Genomic DNA, 25,939 nt, shown 5'->3' with positions numbered 1-25,939 from the left:
TACCCTAAATTGCTGGCTATAATTTTAAGGTTAGCCTGTGTTGGCTTCTGTTATTTTCCCACTGCCATCCAGTCCTGCCTTGTCCAGGGGAAACACGTGCATCATTCCAATTAAAAGTAGATTTCCCAACCTTGTCTGCTTTATATTAATTCAAAAATCCTGTTCTGTAGGGAAGTGGAGTCATGCTGAGGCTCCCTTTCGCTTTGAGGTCACGTCCATTTGCCACTGATTCATGTCATTAAACAACCAGTGAGTGGGATCTCTCATAGGTTTTTTCACTAAAGTACTTTTATGTTCCCTATCCTCTTTTGAGGATTCAAATGTTGATCGCTAAGCAGCAAGTCTAGTAATTGACACATGTTGAGGATGTAACACCAATGAAACACAATGTCTGGCTTCAATTATTGCATTGCAACTCCAATGCTTTGGAAGGAAAGACTGTGATTTTTATGGCACCTTTTTTTCCATAACTGTCGATTCCCTTGCTAAAAATCTGTCCATCTTAGCCTTAAATGTACTTAATGATCCAGCTCTTCAGCTTTGAAATAGTAGATTGATCTCTCCCAAAATCTCAAACTTATTTTGGTGAGGGAAGAGTTCCAAATTTCTACAATCCTTTGTCTCTCTTTTGTTAGTGTAGCCACTGTTATAATGTCAGGAACTATGGTAGCCAAATATGTAAGCAGCAAGGCCCCACAAAGTTTTTCTCAAGGTGTTGACTGGTTGCGACACTTAATGAGAACTCCTTTGCTCTACCTCAAAAAAAAATCTCCATGGAATGTTTTTATGTCTGCCTGAGGGCAGATGGATTTAACATTTCATCTTATCCAAGATATTTGACACCTCCAATGTGTTGGCGCACACTCAGCATCATATAGTGTTGGATAAGTTAATGTGTTCAAGTCCTGGAGTAGGAGTTGAAAACACAACTTCCTGGTTGAGACAACTTAGCGAAGGTTTTCACCTAGCTCCCTCGTTCTCTATTACGCAGAACATGTATCTCACTAATACCCTGATGTTGACACCCTTGTAGGCAAAAGTGAGGACTGCAGATGCTGGAAATCAGTTTAGATTAGAGTGGTGTTGGAAAAGCACAGCTGGTCAGGCAGCATCCGAGGAGCAGGAAGATCGACATTTCGGGCAAAAGCCCTTCACCAGTCCTGATGAAGGGCTTTCGCCAGAAACGTTTATTAACACCCTTGTGCCCCCCGACCCCACAATGTTGTACTTACCAAACAATTACAGCATTCTGACAGATGTACATATGGTAAACGATAAATCTTGTACTATATGTAAGAATTGGCACTCAAAGTCTGGTTTTAAGTTTAGGGTGTAGGTTTGCTCGCTGAGCGACTTGGAGGTCGCCACTGATGATGTTACCTAGCCAGGTAATGAAACGTCTGGATATCAAACCTACAGCTCAGCGAGTAAACTTCAACCTGAGCTACAAACCTTCACAAATCTGGTTTTAAGTATTTTCCGAATCAACCTGATTGGATATGTTATCACACCCCTGAAACAGGTAGGTCTCAAAACCCAGGCCTCAGTTCAGAGACAGGGACATAGCACTGTGCCAGAAGAGCTTTTAATATCTGGTTTTAGTCTAAGTCTTCAGCACAGAAGACAATCATTCAGCCTGTGTCTTCAAATAGAATTAGCTGTTCTCCCCCTATTTCCTTGCCTTTTCCCTGGATCATTATTTTGAATTAGCAAGATTATGATATAATTTATAAAATTTATTGGAGGTATGATAATCTAGCTGGGATGGTTTTTAAAAATTAGCAACTTCAAGTTTCAACATCGATGTACTGGTTAGTTTTTAACTTGAGGCCTATGTTTGCTTCAGTTTTACTGATGCACTGTGACAGCTGTATGTAGGTACAAGATGCAGTGCAAAAATTCACCAAGGCTCCTCTGATAGCATCCTTCTTACCCACAGTCCCTACTATCAGGAAGAACAAGTGAAGCACAAACTTAGCAGCACTACCACCCCGTGTTCCCTTGAAAACTTGCCCCATCCTGACTTGAGTATGTATTGCTATTCCTTCACTGTAATTTCAAAACACTGGCCTGTCCTCGTGAATAACAGTGTGGGTGTTCCTACACCACACTATGTTTCCAGAGGGCCATCCACTACCACCTTCTGGGTAATAAATGCTGACCCAACTAGTGACACGTACATCCCATAAAAATTTTAAAATTCAGTTTTTAAAAGTTGGTGGTCTTTTTCAAAGATTAAAAATATTGGTAAGCTGGGGAGAGTGCTCTGTTTCACTGTGTGAAAATTAACTACAATTTCAGAGGCACTACAAAAAAAATTCTAAATATCCTACAGGGAAAGTAGTCTCCAGCTTACGACTTAATTAGCTGTATTAGCTTTACCTCAGCTGGTGGCAATCCTGCTTAAGTCAGATGGTCATGGCTTCAGATCCTAACCAGAGAACTGGGCACTTTATCCAGGCTGACACCTCCAGTGCAGTGCTGAAGGACTATGGCATCGTTGGAGGTGCTGTCTTTCAGATGAGGCATTAAACCCAGTTCCCATCTACCCTCTTGGGTGGGCGTAAAAGAGCCTAACGCACTTTTAACGGAGAATCAAGCGAGTGCTATCTGGTGTCCAATCCAATATTTTTCCTTCAGTCAACAGCAGATGTATCTTTTGTTTAAGAATCACACTGTTAATTTGCAGAAGATGTTTGCTTGTCTCCTCTGCCCTCCTTTTAAAACAAAACATGATTTAGGGTGGGGTAGCACTGCTGCCTCACCACAGCACCAGGAACCTGGTTTCATTTTTAGCCTTTGACAGTTCTCCATGTGGAGTTTGCATATTTTCCCTGTGTCTGCGTGGGTTTCCTATATGCTCTGGCTTCCTCCTACAGTCCAAAGATATGCAGGGTAGGTGGATTGGCCATATTGAAATTGTCCATAGTGTTCAGGGATGATTAGCCACAGTAGGTGTGGGTTTCAGGGTTACAGTGGGGTCTGGATCTTGGTGCGATGCTTTTGAGAAGGTCAGTGCAGACCTAATGGGCCAAATGGCTGTCTTCTGCACTGTAGGGTTTCTGATTCTAGTTACAGGAGGTGTAGAGTGGGTACTTCGAATCCACGTCTGATTTGTATTTCCTCAATTTGTGCAACAAAGTTGAACAGCTCTAGGGGATTATTTTTACCTGTTGGGATTGGAAGTAGTGAAATATGTTGCAATGGACACAAAATTTTTGCATCCTGGGAGCTGTCAGTTCATCACTGAAATGGTCCAGAAAAGCACGGATAAAAGGAGGAAGGGAAACATAGTGGTTATGTCACTGGTTTAAAGATGCAGAACATTGGTTTAAAGACTCATAAACCTTCTATAATTGTAATAAAGTTCCATTTTGGTAGTTGAGGGTACTGTATTTCAATTTAGGTGGTTTGGAAAATTCTGGAATTCAAAAAATCCAGTATTACTAATGGTCACCATTTAAAAAGTGCTATTTGTCTAAACAAAACATCTGCTATTCTGAAACTTTGAGATTAGATTCCTGTTGTTCTTATCCATCATGTATAACTCTGAACTGTATACACTGGAGGCCATTCAACCAGTCATTCAACCTTTCTGCAAGCACATTTCATTTATTTATTTTCACCTTCCTGCTCCCTGTTGCCTGATTAACTCTTTTTTTCTTAGATTTTCAGTGTAACTCTCTCCCAACTGAGCTATTTGGTCAAATACAGCCCCACACCACCTAGCCCCATTGGACTTTTTTTTCATCACCACCACCTCTTTCCCCCCCTCCCCAAATCAGTCGAAATTAATTACACACAAACCACTTGAACTGTTTGCTACCTTTAAATTTATCCTGTCACCAGCGAATGGTCTGTGCCCATCAGTCCTTAACACTAGTGTCATACAACTAGTGTCTGTATGGAGTGAAGCTGCACGTTGTGCTGTTTGAAATTTAAGTTCAGTGAATTTTCTACTGCTGTTGAATCTCAGCCATATTACCTTTAGTAACTGGTCCTGAGATCGCGTGCTTTGGAAAAAAAAGGAGAGATTGATATGTACACAAACTTCCGCGGTTTGACCAGAGAAAGGCTGAGAGCTCCCCATCCTCTGGCTGGAGAGTCGAGAACCAGGATTAGGTCGCAGGTTCAGGATAAGGGCCCAGACATGTAGGAATGAGATGAGGACAGATTTCCTCTGAAAGAATTGTCAATCTTTGGAATTCCTTAGCAGGAAGGCTGGTCGCTAAATTGAGGTCACGATCAACGCCAAGAAAATTGTGGGACATATGAATGGAGTAGGAAACGAGTTTGGAGATGAGGTGTAATGTCGCCATATAGTGAAACGGGCTTGAGGGGCTGAATGGCGTCCCATTCCTGTTTCGTGTGTTCTTGCAGGAGCTAAGGGCCAGCGTGATTGGTATCTGTCTTTAACAGCACTAACGAATGATTCTTCTCTGTGCTAGGTTCGTTGAGCTAGACGCCAGTCCCTCTGGCCAGCTCCCCCCTCCAGCGCCACCACCCTCCCCTTCCCCCACCCGTCTTCAAGGCCAGTGGCCTTGCCCCTTCTCCCTCCCCCACCCCTGCCGCCCTGGTGTCCAGCAGTGTGTGGAACCCCGCCACACCACCCGCCCGCCGCACCACGGCCTTCACCTGCGTCTTCCAGTGTTTCCCGTGTGAACCGACCTGCCTCGGCGCGTCGTGGAACAGCCCGGAGTTCGCGCTGCGTCCGGTGGCCCCCATGGTGAAGATGACGCGATCCAAGACTTTCCAGGCCTACCTACCGAGCTGCCACAGGACGTACAGCTGCATCCACTGTCGAGCCCACCTCGCCAACCACGACGAGCTCATCTCCAAGGTACAGATTCCATCCGGACTGGCTGTTTCGTTTTCCTTCGTTTCTTTTGTGTTGCGGGGTAGAGGGTGCGGGAGGGCCCCTCGGAGGTTTCATGCCCCATTTCGTGGAAAAGGCCGTTGCAGAAAACCGTTACCCTGTACGCACATGCAAGTGTCCCGCCAAAAGTTTGAAAGCTCCAATCATGAGCTCCCATCGTGTCATGTGACAAGTTAACCGCCCAGCAATCGCTCCCAGGACCGCTGGTCGTAAACAGAATGTTTGTCATGTTTGTACAATGTGTGCGTGGGAACTTTCGTGGATTTGTTGATGAAACGGAAAGGCAAAAAAAAAATGAGCGTGCGTTGAATGGTCGGTGCAAGTGTTTGATTCCTTTGTGACTGAATAGGGAAGGATGTTCACAGAGTACAATTTCCCTGAGTGGAACGCATTTGATGCTTAAAGATGGAGCTTTAAGACTGCGCTCTCATGAGGAGAGGGGAGAGAGAGAGACAGCTAGCGGGTGTGTTTTAACCTGAGAGTCACTGTGCTTCAGGAGAGGTTGGGAAGGTGGGACCTTCAGGCAAACTTAGCCTGGGAGCTGAACCAACACTGTTGGCATCACTCTGCATCACAAACCACACAACGCCAGATTATAGTGCAACAGGTTTATTTGGAAGCACTAGCTTTTTGAGCGCTACTTCTTGATCAGGTGATTGTTCACAACCACCTGATGAAGGAGCAGCGCTCCGAAAGTTAGTGCTTCCAAATAAACCTGTTCTACTATAACCTGTTTTTGTGATTTTTAACTTTGTACACCCCAGTCCAATACTGGCATCTCCAAATCATCATAAACCAGCTATCCAGCTGCCTGAGATATTTTGTATGCCTCTACCTTCTTCTCTCCCTCCCCCCCCCCCCCCCCAAATGTTGACACAAGCTTGAGCATGATACTTGAACAGTGTCAGTTTGTTGAATGCTGTTGGACTAGGGCTTGAAGTAAGTCTTTGACTGATGTTGGAAATAAATTAGATACCTCTGCTCCTATCCTGAAGTTCACATTGTATTAAGTCAGTCAATAGTCCAGCGATTATGGATGTATTACACTTGAGATTGCCATGAAGATTCTACCTTCTCAACTTTTCCATTAATCTGACGTGTGGTGACTTTCCAGTTTATACAGCACCAATCATCTCTTCATAATGAGAGAATAATCCAGTGATCCTCTGGGACTGAACATATTATACTTAGCAGTTCCACATGGCACTTAAGATTGAGGAGTCTAAAATTAACATAATGAATACAGTGGGTATGAAACACCTTTCGAAGTCAATAATTACTGGGATCTTGATTTGTGGTTGTTGATAGAAGGGTGTTGAAATGTAGGTTTTGCTCAGAGGGCCATCTCTACAACTCCCTGTCTGAAAGGATTATGGAGGCTGAAAGTCACTTCGCATTGAATAGAAGAAACACTTGGCTCATGAAATACTGTCAGAGTGAGAAATCCAAAACTAGAATGTCGGATGAAGCCAGATAGCGTTTTTTGCTTTGGTCACTATAGATGTGATGGGATGAATCTCTTTGTGCTGTAAATTTTTATATAATTCTGTGATCTAATTGGGATCTGTTTCATTACTGTCCTAGCATCACTTCCTTCTGTTGAATCCAGTGTGGGTTCAAGACTCTCAATCTTTTCCAGTGTGTTGTTGCAATGCACGTCCAGATTGAAGTTAGTACCAGCAGTTGAGGGAGAAGGGGTTAGATGGTTTCTGCAGTGAAGATAGATGTAAAAAGCTGGGTGGAGGCTCAAGTGGAGCATTAACACTGGTGAGGCTGTGTCCTCTTTCTGTGCCATGTTATCTTAAGTGATTTCACTAGTTCTTGATTCCAAAGAATCTCCTGAATTTCTTACATGACATGATACATCTGTCTGGGAAGTGCAAGGTTTCACCTGGGGACCTGCATTTTTATCTTAATTTCAATCTCTGGAGATAAGCATCTCCCAGATTTCTACCCCGCTATATCCAAGATCCATTAGCCACTTAATTGTCGTTGTGCTCCCTGCAATTGTTATTGATCTGCTCACTTGCTTCACGATGAGGCAGTCAGTCATCCCTCCTGCACCCTGTTCTGCTCTCCCAGAGTGTGCCTGACTCCTGAGGATGAATTTGCAGTAAATTATGTAGATAGGGGATGCAGTAATTAACGAGTGAATGTTGTAATGCTGCCATATCGATATTTTTTTAATCTTAAGCTTATCTTTAATAAAATAAGGGGCATATTTATTTTAAAAAGGGCTTCATTGAATCACACCTGAAACATTCCAGGGTTCCTGCAATGAATCACTCATGTTTCAGGTAGGTTGAGCAGCAGCCATTTTTGTGCGGTGCGGTATGAGAAAAAGATGTCAACTAATTAGTACTTCACCCTGCCATCTGGTGGGAGAAGGAGCATTGTTCAGAAATCTGAGAAGTTGCCTTGATCCAGTGATCTACCTGAACAAGCAGATGGGGAACTCCAATTCAGTGTCAAAAAGCAGGATTGTTTTTATTTTTGGCTCAAGAGAATGAGGAAGATCCCAGTAAGCCAAGCTGCTAAGTCCTCACTCCTATTAGCTTCCTACGATGAGTAGTCAAGAGAATTGTAGCATGGGCAGAGTTTTGAAAACTGCCTGGCTGACTTTTAATTGATGAGTTAAAGGTAATTTTGAGAACTTGATGCATTGGACAGAACTGGGGTCGTAATATCAGTATAAGAGGTAAGCCATTGCAGCTGGAACTGAGGCGGAATTTCTTCACCCAGAGAAGGGGGTGGGTCTTTGGAATTCCTCCATCCCAGGGAGGGAGCTGCAGAAGCTCAATCTTGGAGCAGGTTAAAGACAGAAGTAGATAGGTTCCTGCAGACAAGTAGCATTGAGGGATATGAAGATCATATCCACCCTCTGGTGAAGGGTGGGCCCAGAACAAAAAGGCATAAAATTACCATCAAGGTTTTGGGGAGCAACCCTTCATTTCATGACAAAATGGAAACAGTGAAATCACCAGGTCCCAATTGTTTCTCTACCACCCCCCACCCCCACCAAAATACACCAAATTGATGTTTGTGAATAGGAGACCACTTTAAAAATTTGATTAATTTTTGTTCACAAAGGGATGTGGAACCAAGGCAGATGTGTGAAATTAAAGTGTGGATCACTTTAATCCAAAGTGTCAGAAGAGGCTCAGAGTTAAATGTTCTTACCTTTGCCCCATGGTGCTGGCAGATTCCAGAGTTCTGCTGTCTCATTGCAGAAGTTTACAGTGGGAGCCAAAATGGTGGATTAAATTACCGCATTTGAAATCTGGCTGAGTGTTGATCCCTAGCATGTGTCCTTGCTGTTAGAGATAAAGATTCTGGGCAGTGGGGAGGCTGGTGCCCTGAGCCTGACCTATGCTGTGGGCTGTGTTTGTGTGTTCTGATATGTATGAGGACGCTGAGTCCCTACACAGAAAGGAAATTGACAGCAGTGAAACTGAGTCAGGTGAGCAGGAACTAATGTCAAGCCAGAGAATCAATACTGGAATTCCCAGTTGGAGAGAGATTTTCCCTGAGTCCTGGCTCTACAGTTGGCACATGTCTCCACACTGACAAAACATGGCAATGGAACTGATCTAATGGCTTCTGAGGGAATGTGGGTGACTTGGAGTAAACCACAGTGAATACAGCAATGTCATTTGCAGCAGCAGGGTCTCCAGGTTCCCAAAAGATGTAAATCTTTATTGAAATCATTTTGTTTTGGCTTTTCTGAAAGTTGTTCAGCTATAACATAATTTAACATTTTGAAATTAACATCCATATTATGGCATATCTTAACTGTATTTTCATAGGATCTGAAAACTGGAATTTCCTTCATAAACCTTGTCTCCAGCTCTCTTCCTCCTTCTGTCTGCCTCTTACTCTCTCTCCCAACTCTTTCTTCTTCTCTCCCCCCCCCCCCCCCCATCTCCCCCTCCCCCATTTCTGTTTTGCTTTCTTCCCTCTCTCCCCCTGTTTGTGGATTTGTTCTTGCTTGCTTCCAATTGGAATTACACTCACTTAGCTGCACTGATGAATGATGGTGTTGGTTTGGTTAGCAGCAGCTCTTCTCCATTTGATCCTTGTTTCCATCCTTGAGTTTATGGTCCAAGCTATTAAAACAACAGACCCTGGAGATGAGTCTGAGTCTGGGTCCATCGCATGGTTGTAGCCACTGAGTCATCAGGAGGTCTGAAGAAGCTGCAATCTTGGAGCAATGAGCAGGAAAACTCACCTGAACACTAACCTTAATTTTTTTTAACTACATCACTCATTGCCAGTTGTTCAGTTTATATGAATGCCCATTAGGGATAATGCAAAACATCAAAATTGAGGGAGGAGGAGAGCTAAATCATAATGGATTTGGAAAGAGGTGATAGTGTTACTAACATTTTCTAAGCCATGTGATCAGAGGTGTTATTACACACTTGTGGAGCATGTGAGACTTGAACCCAGGCCTCCTGGCTCAGATGTAGGGACACTACCACTTCCACAAGAACTCTGATAGTGTTACATTACTGATCATTCCATCGGTTGTGATCTTGCAAAATCTTTGTTTATGCAAAGCTGTTCAGATCAGCTGAGGCTGATTATTAAAGACTGGGAAATTCAGTCTCTAATGGCTATCCAGATGTGTCTGAGAGAAGCTGTTTTAATATAAATCTGGGAGAGTTGTAGATATTTCTGTAGAGCTGAGACTGTGGTCCATCTTGGGGGGGGAATAAATGTTGTTCCTGTTTTGAGTATCCTCTTGTGTATGCCTACTTTTAAATACCTTATCTGTCTTACTTTTAATATTCTCATTCTCGTGTTGGACCTCATTCCCTATTTCTATAATCTCCTCCCTCTCTCAGTTCTCTAAATCTTTGAGCTCCTCCAATTCTGCCTATTGTGTCATCAGTTATCACTCCAACCAAAACAGATTGCTGGAGAAACTCAGTAGGTCTGGCAGAATCCATGGAGAAAAAGCAGAGTTAATGTTTCAAGTCTGGTGACCCTCCTTCCAGCACCTGTAGTTCTGTTTTATCTTCCTTCCAACATGGGAAGCTGCCTAGGTATTGAAACTCCTTCCCCTTACCCTCTACCTCTTCCCCTTTAAGACTCTGCTTACAACCGACCTATTCAATCATACTGTTTTCCACCATCCTTAATATCTCGTGTGATTTGGTGTTGAATTTTGATGTATAACTATGCTCTTGTGGAGCATCTTGGGGAAATTTAGTTTTTTATTTTTGCTGCTTCAATGGATTGTAGACATCATTGCCATAGCTGATATTTGTGATCATCCCTAATTGCCCTTGATCTGGCTCACTTAGTTGTTTCAGGGGGCAGTTATGTCAGCTGCATTGCTGTGGGTCTGGAGTCCAATGTAGACCAAATTGGGTAGACATCCAGGAAGATAACCAGTTACTTTCCAATAACTGAACATATGAACACAAGAAATAGGAACAGGAGGAGACTATTCGGCTCATCAAGCCTTCCCGAGTTATTTCCTTCCCCAAAGGAACTTGGCTAACCGAATGGGTTTTTCTGACAATCATTTCTTGATCATGATGCAGTAGACCAGCTTTCAATTCCAATTTTATTAATTGAATTTAATTTCCACCGGTTGCTATTGTGAAACGTGAACCTGTATCTCAGACCTCTTTGTATTGAAGTTAATAGTGAAGTAACTTGAATGTTCGTGTTTTGACTATTGAACGTGTATGTATTGTATCTTAGTATCTTTTCACGCTCTTTCATGCTCTTACGTGCCCTCGTTCTCTCACTCTGTCTCATCCCACACCCCGTCCCTAGCTAAGTCTTCATTTAGGAAACTAAAGACCACTTTGTTTGGGTAGAAAAAGGAGCTTTTGTGTGAGGTCGAGCACACGGTCCCTCCCTGCAGCTGCTGACTGCTCAAACACACTTTACAAACTGAACTTTGAGCTGGTACCAACTGTTTGCACATCCCCTGCTCCCCCTATCCCAGGGTCAGGAGTACCAAAACTAAGGAGTGAGGAGGAGGGATTTAACCTCTTGTTAATAACATCTGACCACGTTGGCAGATCGATATCTCTCATTTGTCTGCCTGCATGTGTTTAAACAGTTTCTTTTGAACATGATTTAATGTGTTGTATAGATATCACCAAGGGAATTTGATTTTTTTAAAAATAAAAATCAGTCACATTTTGATTCAATCATACATTTTATGTTAAGAAGTTGTGAATTTGGAAATTTGTCTGGAATCAACATCAGCGAGATGGTGGCTTTGTGATAAATTAACTGAATCTGTAATCAGTTCAGTTAATAAATCTGGAATAGGAAACAGTCACTGTTTTTTTAAAGTGGTTCTCTAATGTCTTTTATGGAAAGAAATCTGCCGTCCTTGCCTGATCAGGTCTACGTGTGACTCGAGACTCTTAGCAATATGATTGAAATGATGTAGTGAGCCACTCAATTTGAGGGCAGTAGGGATGGACTTCAAATGCTGGATTGCACTCCCCATAACGCCAAGAAAGAATATAAGTTTAAAAAAATTGAAGGGTGGGTGGGAGATGTTTTTGGCTAAAGATAAAAACTGGTGTTTAATGGTTCTCTTTTCTGAAGTTCAAAATATATTAGCGCAAGCTGAACTTGCCGAGAGGTACTGAATCAGCTCTGCAAGTTTACCACTCAATTGTTGATTAGAGATACATAAACATAGGATAGCTCCGGCTGAAGTTTCTCTGAAGTAACCTTTATTGGAAGTGGAGGAGGAGAAGAGGTGTCCTCTGCCACAAAGGGGGAAGATTGCCAACTTGCCGTCCTGTCTTTTCCCATATGGCTTGGCCTTCTGACTTATCCTTTTCCCTCATGCAGATTGGGGGAAAGGTACTTGCTTTTGCCCATGATCAAACACTTCCCTTATCCTGGGTGACTCTGATAAGATGTTGCATCTGTTATTGGCTCTTGGAGGAGGCTGGGTCCATGAAGAGAAGTTCCTAAACCCTATGGTCTTCTCTGAGTAATTAATTAAAATTGAATAATGATATTCATAGTCATAGAGATGTACAGCATGGAAACAGACCTTCGGCCCCACCCATCCATGCTGACCAGATATCCCAACCCAATCAAGTCCCACCTGCCAGCACCCAGCCCATATCACTCCAAACCCTTCTATTCATATACCCACCCAAATGCCTCTTAAATGTTACAATTGTACCAACTTCCACCACTTCCTCTGGCAGTTCATTCCATACACGTACCACCCTCTGTGAAAATGTTGCCCCCGTAGGTCTCTTTTATATCTTTTTCCCCCCTCACCCTAAACCTATGCCCTCTAGTTCTGGATTCCCTGACCCCAGGGAAAAGACTTTGCTTATTTATCCTATCCATGCCCCTCATAATTTTGTAAACCTCTAGAAGGCCTCCGCCACTCCAGGGAAAACAGCTCTAGCCTGTTCAGCCTCTCCCTATAGCTCAAATCCTCCAACCCTGGCAACATCCTTGTAAATCTTTTCTGAACCCTTTCAAGTCTCACAACAACTTTCCGATAGGAAAGAGACCAGAATTGCATGCAATATTCCAATAGTGGCCTAACCAATGTCTTGTACAGCCGCAACATGACTTCCCAACTCCTGTACTCAATACTCTGGCCAATAAAAGAAAGCATACCAACGCCGCCTTCACTATCCTATCTATCTGCGACTCCACTTTCGAGAAGCTATGCAAGGTCTGTTTGTTCTGCAACACTCCCAAGGACCTTACCATTAAGAATATAAGTCCTGCTAAGATTTGCTTTCCCAAAATGCAGAACCTCGCATTTATCTGAATTAAACTTGATCTGCCACTTCTCAGCCCATTGGCCAATCTGGTCAAGATCCTGTTGTAATCTGAGGTAACCTTCTTCGCTGTCCACTACACCTCCAATTTTGGTGTCATCTGCAGACTTACTAACCTTACCTCTTATGCTCACATCCAAATCATTTATGTAAATGACAAAAAGTAGAGGACCCAGCACCGATCCTTGTGGCACTCCACTGGTCACAGGCCTCCAATCTGAAAAACAGTCCTTCACCACCACCCTCTGTCTTCTAACTTAGAGCCAGTTCTGTATCCAAATGGCTAGTTCTCCCTGTATTCCGTGAGATCTAACCCTGCTAATCAGTCTCCCATGGGGAACTTTATCAAACGCCTTACTGAAGTCCATACAGATCACATCTACCGCTCTGCCCTCATCAATCGTCTTTGTTACTTCCTCAAAAAACTCAATCAAGTTTGTGAGACATGATTTCCCATGCACAAAGCCATGTTGACTATCCCTAATCAGTCCTTGATATTCCTTCCGCTTCAGAGATCTTTGCAGTTTTACTGGCAATGGTCATGCAGTGGGGAGCATCCTTTTATAAGGAGCTTGAAATTGACATCTAACATTTTTGTACCTTGCCCTGAGCTGTATCCAAAACATGGAATGTATTTTGTAAATACCAAAACGATTGCAATCATATGACAGGATATGCTGTATTGGGACAATGAGTGTTATTCAAAATTCTAGGATTTAATCTGAAATATTGTTAAAATGTTAACTATTTTATTGACTATTATGAAAGAAGAAATATGCTTTTCGGGGCAAAAAAGTGAGCTGCTTTTGGACAGACAAGTGTTCTCCTGCAAAACCCAGTGCAACCTCTTTTGATGAGCAATTGTGTCCATTTTAGTGTTAACCAGCCTTCAAGAAAGTGCCTAACCCAGGCCTCAACTCTTCTACACAGTAGTGTTCTCTACAACATTCAACCCAAACCCACATGTCAATAAATGACCCTATTTTGGTCACCTTCAAGACACTCCAGTGCATAAAACACCTGTGGAAAATAGATCCTGGGCTCTATAACTTGAACCTAGTGTCTAATTTTGTTCTTATGAATATTTGTTTGTGCATTTGCAATTGTTTGAACAGCAAGAGCTATAGACACTGAATAGCCAGATTCACTAAGTTGTTTAGAGTTGGGGCTGGTGGTCTCTGGTATTAAAGCAGAGTGAGGGTTGTTTGGGAGAGACTGGTCACCCAGATCACTCCTGTACCTTTTTACTCCTGGTGTGACTGCAGTCTCTGTCTTGGTACACACTCCACTCTGGTGCACATGCACACTCTACCCCATTCTGCCTCATCAGTGGGCAGGGCTTTATCAAGGCTTTAGTCGTAATGTGCTTAAGTAAAGAACAAAGGGTTGAACCAATTGATTAAACATCACAAAAAAAAGACCAACTTTGAAGTTGTTCACAATGAAACATGCCAGAACATGCTGGATGAACAATGCTATGTGAACAATACACATTGTCCATGTCACTGTACAAAACCCTCTGGCCAGAAAGAAAGGTTGAAAATGTGACAGTGAATTGTTCCTCGACTATGAAATGTGATATTTTGCTCATTTTTTTCTTTTTTATCTCCCATTTCTTTCCCTCATCCAGACATTCTTTCCTGTGTCATATCTCTGATCTAACTCCGCATTGTTTTCTTTTTGGGGTGGGCAGAGAGTGGGAAGGGAAGAGGTAAAGAGGTTTAAGTGCACCAAGTCATGAGGCAGAGGGGTTCTAGGCAGAGCAAGACAAAAGTTCCTTTTGGGCATTCAGCCTGTGGGATCTGTGCAAATTGGCTAATCTTACTCTAATACCATTGCCCAGAGGGTCTGCAGATCCTTTCTCTTCAAAATATTATCCACTTTCCTTTAGAAAGGGACTATTTAGTTTGTCCTTTAGGTACAATGGAGTTATAGCCACTGGTCCATATGTCAGAAACACAGTCAATTTTTACAGAAAACTGCTATAAAGCAATGACTGAATTGCTTATTGAGACTTCTTGTGTTGCAGTGGTAGTGTCTCTACCTCTGAGTCAGGAGGACCAGCTTCAAGTCTCTCATGCTCTAGAATGGCATGCTGGCACAGTGGTTAGCACTGCTGCCTCAGTGCCAGGGACCTGGTTTGATTCCAGCCTTGGGCAACTGTCTGTGGATTTTGCATGTTCTCATGTCTGCATGGGTTTCCTCCAAGTGCTCTGATTTTCTCCACAGTCTAAATGTGTGCAGGCTAGGTGGATTATCCATGGGAAATGTAGAGTTATGGGGATAGATATGGGGCATGGGTGAGGAGTTCATTGGAGAGTTGATCTGGGCTTGATGGCCGTGTGGTCTGTTTCCACACAGTAGGGATTCTGATTCTACAGATGTGTAATAACTCTGTAGAAGCTGCTTTGAAAATGTCTTTAATGTTTTTAGAGGATTAATCTTTGGCCAGGGGAACCCCTCTGCTCTTCAAAGTGCAATCTTTTACATCCATCCGAGAGTTCTGGTGATGCTGTGGTAGTGCACTTGAGTTTAAGTGCCTGAAGTAGGACTTTATCCCACAACCCTTTGAAAATGCTACCCACTGAACCACAAGTTTGGCAAGTTATATTAAGCATTCTGGCAACTTTTGCATTCAGTCATCAGGTTAAAAAATTTGCTGGTTGCAAATTTATGACCCAAAATAGCTAGCTTTCAATAAAACTGTTGTTGCTGTCTATTTGTTGGTGAGTCAGAGGTGGTTCTAGAGGATTTTACCAGCTTTGCACGCCCAGCTTCGTAAGAGAAAATAAACACATGGATACACTGGGATATCCAGTATTTGTCTTCTGATCTCTGCTCTATTAATAACTCAATAACAGCAGAACATGACGTATCAGTTAGTACTTGGCCTTTCCTCTGTGTGGTTCTGGTTTATATTCGTCCCTTAAAGCGACACCCCACCTCCTTCAATCTTTCTATATATAAAGTTTAAAAAACACAATTATTTTCCTTTGTCTTGTTAAGCTCCTGTTTGCTGATCCCTTGTTGTAATTCTTTGCTCCTGACCTGTGATTCTGACACTACATCCAGTAACACAAGTGTATATTCAGAATGGCAAATTGCTAAACTGAAACTAGATCAGACTATGGATACCAGGAAGACCTGAGGCCAAACTCTACATGCATGTGGGTGAGTTTGTGGATAAGAATGAAGAGTAAAAGTAAAGTGCTGGAGATACGCAGCAGGTCTTTTCAGTCTGATATGACTCTTCAGAAGAATGAGAAACCAGATTGTCCTTTATGATCTCGATGTCCCAAGTGCTTTATAGTTTGGTTAGTTTTTGAAGTTCAGTGTTGAGAGAAATAGAAAAACCAGTTTACGCACAGCAAGCTCCCAAAAATACCAATGTGATAATGGGCAGATTAGTAAGCAGTGAGGAAAGTTAATGGAATGTTATGGTTTATTGCAAGGGGAATTAAATGAGACCGTAGGGAGGTTGTTTCAGTTATACTGGCATTAGTGAAACCCTGGAATACTGTATATAGTACTGGTCACTACTTACAGAAGGATGTTAATGCATTGGAAGCAGTTGAGAAATTTTACAGAATCAAAGTTTTTACAGTGTAAAAGGAGACCATTAGGCCTATTGCACTACAAGTGACTCTTTAATCTAGTGCCAGTCTCCTAGATTAGGCTTCTTTATCAGTCTAATACCTGGAATGAGCAGATTACCTCCTAGTGAATTCATTGCCACAGAAGGCTGGGGAGGCCAGGTCATTAAGTATATTTAAGACTGAGATAGGATCTTGAGTATTAAGGGTTATGGGGAGAAAGCGGGAGAATGGGAATGAGAAACGTATCAGCCATGATTGAATGGCGGAGCCGACTTGGACTTAATGGCCTAATTTCTGCTCTTATGTCTTAGAGTCTTATGGAAAGGCTACACAGGCGAGGCCTGTATGCTCTACAGTTTGGAAGAATGAGAGATGAGTTATTTGAACGCAAGATCCCATGGGGACTTGACTGGTTGGGTGTGGAATGGATGTTTTCTCTTGTGGGAGAATTACCAAGAAGCTGAAAGGTTACCAGTGATATGTAGGAATAAAAAGTTGAGTTCAAATCAGACAGTCATTATTTTATTGGATGATGGAGCAGGCTTGAAAGACTGCGTGGCCTACCCTTGTTTGTAGATAATCTGTTTTTATGATGTTGGTTTGAGGGAAATATTGACTAGACACCTTCGCTTATTTGGAAAAATGTTAAGGGGTGGTTTAAAATTATCAGAGGGACAGATGGTCCTGATTTCACCGCCCCATCTGAAAAATGGCACTTCCAACAGTGCAGCAGTCGTTCATTACTGTTTACTCCTCAGCTAGGAGTAGGATCTGAACTAGGAGTAGGATCTGAGCCAATAACTTCCTGTTTCGGATGCAAATGCTACATACTGAGCAAAGGTTATTCAGTACCGTAGGTCTGGGACACTCAGACCAGTTGACCAAAGAGGATGGGAGCTAAAGGCAGAATCTTACTAGAAAAGATCAATTATCTGTTGCTGCATCTTTTGAGTGAAACATTATTTGTCACCTTTATAAACAGAGAGTCTAAAGGCCTCCGCTGTGCATGTATAATTGCTGTACATCTTTTATTTATACAATTCACCCCAGTGATGTTTCGGCCTTTTAAGGGAAAACAGCAGCTTTCCTGGAATTTTGCTTTTTAGAATTCCCACACTCTAAACTTCACCATTGCTTCTGTCTTGCTTGTTTTTAAAGCTTTTGGTTGGTAGTCCTAAAACACCTCATTATCCAATACAGCACAGGACAGTAGGGATGCCTTTTTGGCCCTCATAGCCTACTTTAGCTCTTCTGGAGAGCACTCTGGTCCATTCCTTTTCCTATCTGTTTTCCCATATCCCTGTAATTTTCCTTCATGTATTGTACATTCTTTTCCCTTTTGAATGTTTCTAATGCATCTGTTTGTAAACACTCCTCCAGAGGGGGGAAAAGCATGTAGGTGCAGATGAGGATAAATGTGAAGTTATAGAATGTGCAAAATAGAAAGGCAGTATTATTAAAATGGTGCTATATTGTGAATATATGAAGGGGTCTGGGTGTTCTTCCATACTAGTTAATGGAAGTAATTAGGCAATTTGTATGTCGTCCTTAATTGCAAGAGGATTTGAGTTCAGAGTAGGGATGTCTTGCTGCAGTTGTTCAGAGTCTTCTTAGGACTGAACCTGCATTAATGTGCGCAGTCTTGGTCTCTTTACCTAAGAAAGAATACACTTGTTATTGAAGTGCAACAAAGCTTCCCTCAACTCACATCAAGAATGGTAGGACTGTCCTGTGAGGAGAGATTGGTTTGACTGCGCCTGTGTTCACTAGTTTAGAAGAGAAGGGATTTGATTGAAATGTATAAAACTCCAGTAGGCCTGGGCAAACTAAATGCAGGGAGGATGATATCCCTGGACTAAGGTGCACCGTCTCACTATATTGAGTAGGTCATTTAGGACCAACATGAGGAAAGGTTTTTTCACTCAGTGACTTAACCTGGACAGTTCTCTACCATAAAAGCTGTGGAGGCTGGTCACAGAGTAATTGCTTTCTTGGATATAAAAATATTTAGATTGTAAAGGCATCAAGGGATATGGGGAATAAATTAGGAATAGCATTCAGGTTCAGCAGCAAACGTGATCATATTGAATAGCACAACAGGCCCAAAGGGCTGCATTACCTACTTCTAGTCTCAGCTTAACTGGATGTCAGAAAAATAAACACCCTGAACTTCAGGTTGCCTTCATTCAAAATGGAGGAGTTAAGGGTTTGAGAAATTCTGGTAATATTGTATATACAAATCTTGTAGCTCCCCGTTCCTGAGGCTGGGTGAGATCAAAACAGGAGGGCACGAGTTTGAGAGGCTGAATAGGCAGGGACTTTTTCACCAGAATGTAGGAGGTTGAGAGGATGAAAGAGGTTTATAAAATCATGAGCAGCATAAATAAGGTGAATAGCAAAGGTTTTTTTCCCTGGATAGGCAAGTTCATAATTAGTGGGCGTATTTTTAAGGTGAGAGGAGAGAGATTTAAAAGGAACCTGAGGGATAGCTTCAGACACAGTGGTTCATGTGGAATGAACTGTCAGTGGAAGTGGTAGATCCAGGTACAGTTACAACATTTTTCCAAAACCATTTGGATAGGTAAATGAATAAAGGCATATGGGCCAGACACAGACAAATGGGACTAGTTTAGTTTGGGAAACCTGGTCCGCATGGACAAATTGGATCAAAGGGTCTGTTTCAGTGCTGCATGACTGTGTTTTACCTCCCTATGTCCCAGTCTGATGCTTTTGCTGATTCCTTTTAAATTTATCCACTAGTTAATGACCCTTTAGCCTTTACATGGCTCAGTCAGTGATTTCTGTTTGAGAGCTGCTTTCAATTACCTCAGGTAGTTTTTATTACATTGAGGTGCTATACAGATGCAGCATTCGTGTTAAAACTTAAAACTTTTTCGGCACATGGTGTCTGTCTTCCTCTGTGGATACAGTCAGTCTCTGTCCTTGAGGCAATGAGTATTTGAGAAGTCTCTGATCAAAAATACCATCCACATGTCAGTTCAGTGCACTCTGTATTTTTCTCTTAAAAAGAAAAAGTCAATTGGAGGTGATGGTGCTGGAGGAACGACTAATAGAAATTATCTAACCTCTTTCGGACCTAGGGGTGAATGCTGACTACAGTCAAAGTAAGAGCCTGTGTTCAGATAATTCTGTGCAGAATGAGAACGTTGTCTGAGCCCCAGAGCATATCCTTCTGATTTGACACAGATTCAGGGCAAAACAAGTTAGAAAAGTGTTGGAGGGGAAACAACAAACATAGGTCAGGCTAGAACTTGCCATCAAACTCTCACTTGAGGATAAGACAGTCCCTCTGTTTGTACAAAAAGACAAAAAATCTGCAGATGCTGGATTCCAGGGTAGACAATCAGAAGGCTGGAAGATCAGAGCAAGCCAGGCTGCATCAGGTGAAGTCAACGTTTCAGGTGTAACCCTTCAGGACTGGGGGTGAGTGTAAGGGGAGCTGCAGATAGAGGAGAGGGGGGTGGGGAGAGAGGTAGGGATAGATGAACACAAGTGGAGGGTTACAACTTGCTTGATTGGGGGGCGGGGGGAAGAATCAGGCTGGTAGTTTGAGGAATGGAAGGGAGGGGGTGGTGCTTAGAAGGGAGTCTGGGGATGGAAGGGGGAAGTTATTTGTAATTGGAGAATGAGTCCTCTGGCTGCCCAGGTGGAAGATGTGTTCCTCCAGTTTGCAGTCTGATTCGCTGTGGCAATGGAGGAGACCGAGGATGGTGATGTTGGAAAGGAGTGGGAAGGGGAATTTAAAATGGGCAGTGACTGGGTGGTGAGGTCGGCCCTTGCAGGCATGGCTGAATGTTCGGCAAAATGTGTCCTGAGTTTACGTTTCTTCTCCCCAGTGTAGAGAAGACCACATGGGGAGCATCGGATACAGTAGTCGAGGTTGGAGGAGTGGCAGTGAACCTCTGTCTCACCTGGAAGGACTGTTTGGGGTCCTGGATGGAGGTGAGGGATGTGGTGCTGGCAGGGTTTGCATCTTGTATGGTTACAGGGGAGGGTACCTGGGTGTTTGGGGGTGGGGGAGTTGGTGGGGAGAGCAGTGTGAACCAAGGATTGGCAAAGGAAATGGTACTTGTGGAAGACATTGAGGAGGGGTCTAATTGGTGGAAATGTTTAAGGATGTGTTGGATGTGGACACTAGTGGGGTGGTAGGTGAGGAGAGGCACCCTGTCTATGTGTTGAGTTGGGCGGGGTGGTTAGAACAATGGAGCAGGAAATGGCGGAGGTGCATTGGAGGGCTGCTTGGATGACTGGGAAAAGCACATTGTTCAAAATACTTGGATGTTTGGGATGCTTGGGAGTGGAAGGTCTCCCTGTCTGAGCAGATGCGGCAGAGGAATTGGGAGAACTGGATGTAGTTCTTGCAGGATACTGGGTGGGAGGTGTTGTCCAGTTAGTTAAGGGAGTCTGTGAGTTTATAGTAAAAGTCCATCTGGAGACTGTCGCTGGAGAGAGAAATGGAGAGGTCAAGAAAGGGGAGGGAGGTGTCCAAGATGGACCAAGTGAATTTGAGGGCAGGGTGAAAATTGTGGGCAAAGTTGATGAACTGCTCTAGTTCAGCCTGGGTGCAGATGCTGCACCGATGCAGTCATTGATGTAATGGTGGAAGAATTGGGGCATAGTGCCTGTGTAGGTACACCCGGACCAACCAACCCAACCACCCTGTAGCTCAACATTTCAATTCCCCCTCCCACTCCACCAAGGATATGCAGGTCTTTGGACTCCTCCATCGTCAGACCACAGCGAAACGACAGTTGGAGGAAGAACGCCTCATCTTCCGGCTAGGAACCCTCCAACCACAAGGGATGAACTCGGATTTCACCAGTTTCCTCATTTCCCCTCCCCCCAGCCTGTCTCAGTCAAATCCATCAAATTCAGCACCGCCTTCCTAACCTGCAATCTTCTTCCCGACCTCTCCGCCCCCACCCCAGTCTGACCTATCACCCTCACCTTGACCTCTTTCCACCTATCACATTTCCGACGCCCCTCCCCCAAGTCCCTCCTCCCTATCTTTTATCTTAGCCTGCTGGACCAACTTTCCTCATTCCTGAAGAAGGGCTAATGCCCGAAACGTCGATTCTCCTGTTCCCTAGATGCTGCCTGACCTGCTGCGCTTTTCCAGCAACACATTTCCATCTCTGATCTCCAGCATCTGCAGACCTCACTTTCTCCACTGAAGAACGATGGTTTGACATAACCAACAAAGAGTCAGGTATAGTTATGGCCTATCCAAGTGCCCATAGCTACCCCCCTGGAGTTCTACAATTTCAAATAATCTCCCTTCCCATTCCCCGATTCCCTTATCAGCCCTTCTCCCTCCCTTCAGTTCTTCTGATCAGCCCTTCCTTACAGCTACCAAATGGATCCTTTCCTCCCATCAATAGACCAAGTCGTACCCTTCACCTGTGTTCACCTCTCCCTACCTCGCCACTCCACCCCATGCCCCCCCCCCCCTTTTCTGCAGCTCCCCTTACACCTGAAACATTGACTTCTCCACCTCCTGATGTCTGGCTTACTGTATTCTCCCAGCCTTCTGCTTGTCTATAGGCTTCTGTTTATAGCTTTTGCCCGAAACGTCCATGTCAAAGCTCCTTGGATGCTGCCTGAACTGCAGTGCTCTTCCAGTACCACTAATCCAGAATCTGGTTTCCAGCATCTGCAGTCATTGTTTTTACCTCCTGGTTATACAGGCAGCCCTAACTGCTACAGTAAACTTTATCCTTGGAGAGTACACAACAGAAGCAGGTTCAGCAAGTCCAGTCTGGTGCATAAGCTCAGCTCAAACCTCCCCCACTCATCTTGGCCTGTATGACATAGATTCATCTCTCGTGCATATCCCTGCTTCCCCTTTTTACTGAATTTAGATCAGAACACAGCCATGGATGATGAAAGGGAGCGGTAGGTAGCTCAAGGGCTCTGATTCCCCTCTGGCAGGAGAGCAAGCATATGAACAGACATGTGCACCCTAACCCCCTCACATGCGCACACTAATGGTCTTACATTACCAGGAACCACCTGTAAACTTCGCCAGAAGGTTTGATGTGGGGAGGAGAGGGGAAGTTTTATTTTGGAGAATGAAATTGAATCATTATCTGTTTTCCTACTTCTCATCTTGTACTCAGCCACCCTGCTCACCCACCTGCACCTCCCAGCTCTCTCTCCTATTCAACGTTGGAGCATCATTGCCTGAGCACAGCAGCTGATTGGAGAGAGCTTGCTAAAGAAACATTGCTGCCCTATCTTCAAAGGGGGCTAGTGCATTTTTAAAGAGGGTGATTGTATAAGGCCTTGTGACTGAAAAGAAAGAACACTTCTTTGTTGACGTAAAGCATGCACACAGTGGGGTGGTGAGCCAGGATTATTTCTGCTGTTAATGCAACCACTGACAGAGCCTAAACTCCACTATATGCAGCTCTGAGAGACCAAAAACAAAACACTCTTGCTTTTACAGCTGTATGCTAATCTCATGTTGTAGTTCAGTGACTTCCCCCCCCTTCCCCTGTTTGTATTTACTATGCCTGTGAACAGGCAGCACTGTTGACACTGTCAGAACTCCCTCAGCACTGCTAGTAGGGTGTGACCCTGTGCACCAATCTGTGGAGTGGGGCTTGAACCCGCAACCTTCTGGCTCCGAGGTACCACTGCTACTAACTGAGCTACATCTGACTTTATCTCAAATGTACTTATTCATAAAAATACCTTTAAGTATATAATCTGAAAAGCAGTTTGGTTTTGTACAATAGCATATGAAGAAACAAACACTGGAGTTTGACTCTTAGGGAAATAAACCAAAGTCATTTTTTATTGGAGATTGTTTCATATTTGAGGCATCAGGAGGGTCTGATAACTGAATGGACCCCCATTTAACTTCAGCAGAAACACCTTAAACGGTGAACTTTCTCTACTGTGCCTTGGTAACAGCTGCACCTGACATGTAACATCTTTCCCGAGGGTCTTCAGCGAAACTTTCAACTACCATGGGGCTACCTCTGCACAACCTGGTGCAGTTATTTGTCCCTTTCAGTCTGAGTCAGTGGAAGATTTTACTTGGTGACACCCTGTGTGCAATGCAACAAGAGTTTATTTATCTAATTTGTGTGTGACAATTTGTACATCTGTTTCCTGCTGATGCAAATTCTGATGCTTGCTGCAGCCAATGTGGTGCCCTAACCCTGAACCGATTTTTGTCATCGCAGTGATGTGATCAATTGACCTGACGAGTCTCTGCTGGCTTTCTGTAGAGCAATACAGTGAAAGCCATTTTTCTTATTCAATCTCCTGAACCATCACTAACACTTGTGCTTATACAGTGAAACTGTTTAAACTCCTCAGAAACTGACCCTCTAGCCAATGTGCCTCAGCATTACACAACTGCAAACCACGTACCAGCTGAGCATCCCTCTGATCCGACTGCTACTGTAAAATATGTAGAAAAAAACTGTCACCTGGTCCCAGATTAGGAAAATAGGAGCTTGAATAGGCAATTCGGCTATCAAACCTGCTCCATCACTTAATATAATCATGGCTGATTGACTGTTTCAATGTCTTTTACCTACGCTAAACAGAGAAACCTTTACACCACTGATAATCAAAAATATAGCAACTTTTGCTTTAAATTTACTTTTTGTTTAGCTGTGGACTTGTGGTTTGATAATTGCTTTTTATTTTTGCTTACCTATTGTTTGGTTGGCTACCCAGCTTTGAAATCCAGTTGGAAAGTCTACTGGAAGCTGGGGTGGGTCCTGCTCAATCCAGTCCATTGACCCAAGTGTGTCTATTTTAAAGTAGATGATTCGTGCTCACAGATAGTTGTTGGGCACTGCCAGCTTTCACGCTCCACTTAAGCTGAATACACTGGCAAATCCTACATGTCCTTACAGGAATTGTCCCTTTGCACGCTTTAGATAGCTGTGCAGTCAAGGAAAACTATCCTCACAACAACAACACTTTGCTTTTGTGTTCTGCCTTTTTAAGGTAGTAGAGGTGCATTCTGGAAGTATTATCTCAAAATTCAGCACAAAGCCACAAGGAGATATTAGATAGGGTGGCCTAACATTTGGTCAGAGATTTGATAGTGTGGGCGGCACAGTGGTTAGCACTGCTGCCTCACAGCGCCAGAGACCCGGGTTCAATTCCCGCCTCAGGCGACTGACTGTGGAGTTTGCACGTTCTCCTCGTGTCTGCGTGGGTTTCCCCCGGGTGCTCCGGTTTCCTCCCACAGGCTAAAGATGTGCAGGTCAGGTGAATTGGCCATGCTAAATTGCCTGTAGTGTTAGGTCAGGGGTAAATGTAGGGGTATGGGTGGGTTGCGCTTCGGCGGGGCGGTGCGGACTTGTTGGGCCGAAGGGCCTGTTTCCACACTGTAAGTAATCTAATCTAATCTAAAGGAGAGGCAGGAATGAGAGAAGTGGTGGCATCTGTTCCAGAATTCCAAAGCTTCAGGCTCAGCCAGCTGAAAACACAGCCAACAGTGATTGGGGTGACTCCCATTATGGATGGGCAAGGGGCTATATTTATAGGAAGTTTGGATGGTGGGTCTTGAAATTGTAGAGATTGCTGTAGAAGTTTGAACAGCAATGTTGGCAGGTCATTGAATGGGGTTTGGCATAAGTTAAGGCAATGATGGAAATGTGTTGCTGGAAAAGCGCAGCAGGTCAGGCAGCATCTAGGGAACAGGAGAATCGACGTTTCGGGCATTAGCCCTTCTTCAGGAATGAGGAAAGGTGGTCCAGCAGGCTAAGATAAAAGGTAGGGAGGAGGGACTTGGGGGAGGGGCGTCGGAAATGTGATAGGTGGAAAGAGGTCAAGGTGAGGGTGATAGGTCAGACTGGGGTGGGGGCGGAGAGGTCGGGAAGAAGATTGCAGGTTAGGAAGGCGGTGCTGAATTTGATGGATTTGACTGAGACAGGCTGGGGGGAGGGGAAATGAGGAAACTGGTGAAATCCGAGTTCATCCCTTGTGGTTGGAGGGTTCCTAGCCGGAAGATGAGGCGTTCTTCCTCCAACCGTCGTTTCGCTGTGGTCTGACGATGGAGGAATCCAAAGACCTGCATATCCTTGGTGGAGTGGGAGGGGGAATTGAAATGTTGAGCTACAGGGTGGTTGGGTTGGTTGGTCCGGGTATCCCAGAGGTGTTCTCTGAAACGCTCCGCAAGTAGGCGGCCTGTCTCCCCAATATAGAGGAGGCCACATCGGGTGCAAAGGATGCAATAGATGATGTGTGGAGGTACAGGTGAATCTGTGGCGGATATGGAAGTTTCCTTTGGGGCCTTGGAGGGAGGTGAGGGGGGAGGTGTGGGCGCAAGTCTTGCATCTCCTGCGGTTGCAGGGGAAGGTGCCGGGAGTGGAGGTTGGGTTGGTGGGGGGTGTGGATCTGACGAGGGAGTCACGGAGGGAGTGGTCTTTACGGAATGCTGATAGGGGAGGGGAGGGAAATATATCCTTGGTGGTGGGGTCCGTTTGGAGGTGGCGGAAATGACGGCGGATGATGCGCTGTACATGGAGGTTAGTGGGGTGGTAGGTGAGGACCAGTGGGGTTCTGTCCTGGTGGCGGTTGGAGGGGCGGGGTTCAAGGGCGGAGGATCGGGAAGTGGAAGAGATGCGGTGGAGGGCATCGTCGACCACGTCGGGGGGGAAATTGCGGTCCTTGAAGAA

At 44.1% G+C, this 25,939-nt stretch overlaps 1 protein-coding gene across 2 annotated transcripts in view; it reads left to right on the top strand.

Moving 5' to 3' along the window:
• The window catches only part of ypel2a (yippee-like 2a), a 55,015-nt gene that overhangs the window by 5,154 nt on the left and 23,922 nt on the right, over nucleotides 1-25,939 (top strand). For both annotated transcript variants that reach the window (XM_087977213.1, XM_087977214.1), the window contains one exon: nucleotides 4,449-4,840. In XM_087977213.1, coding sequence (XP_087833339.1) covers nucleotides 4,724-4,840 — 117 coding nt within the window. In that variant the 5' untranslated portion in view covers nucleotides 4,449-4,723. The remainder of the gene's footprint in view (nucleotides 1-4,448; nucleotides 4,841-25,939) is intronic.

This window comes from Chiloscyllium plagiosum, unplaced genomic scaffold, assembly GCF_037043375.1.
Source record: "Chiloscyllium plagiosum isolate Xiang-an unplaced genomic scaffold, Cpla_swu_hap1 HiC_scaffold_31, whole genome shotgun sequence".
Taxonomy (NCBI): Eukaryota; Metazoa; Chordata; class Chondrichthyes; order Orectolobiformes; family Hemiscylliidae; genus Chiloscyllium; species Chiloscyllium plagiosum.
Note: the sequence above shows the minus strand (reverse complement) of the source record. Positions and strands in the feature narration are given on the sequence as shown.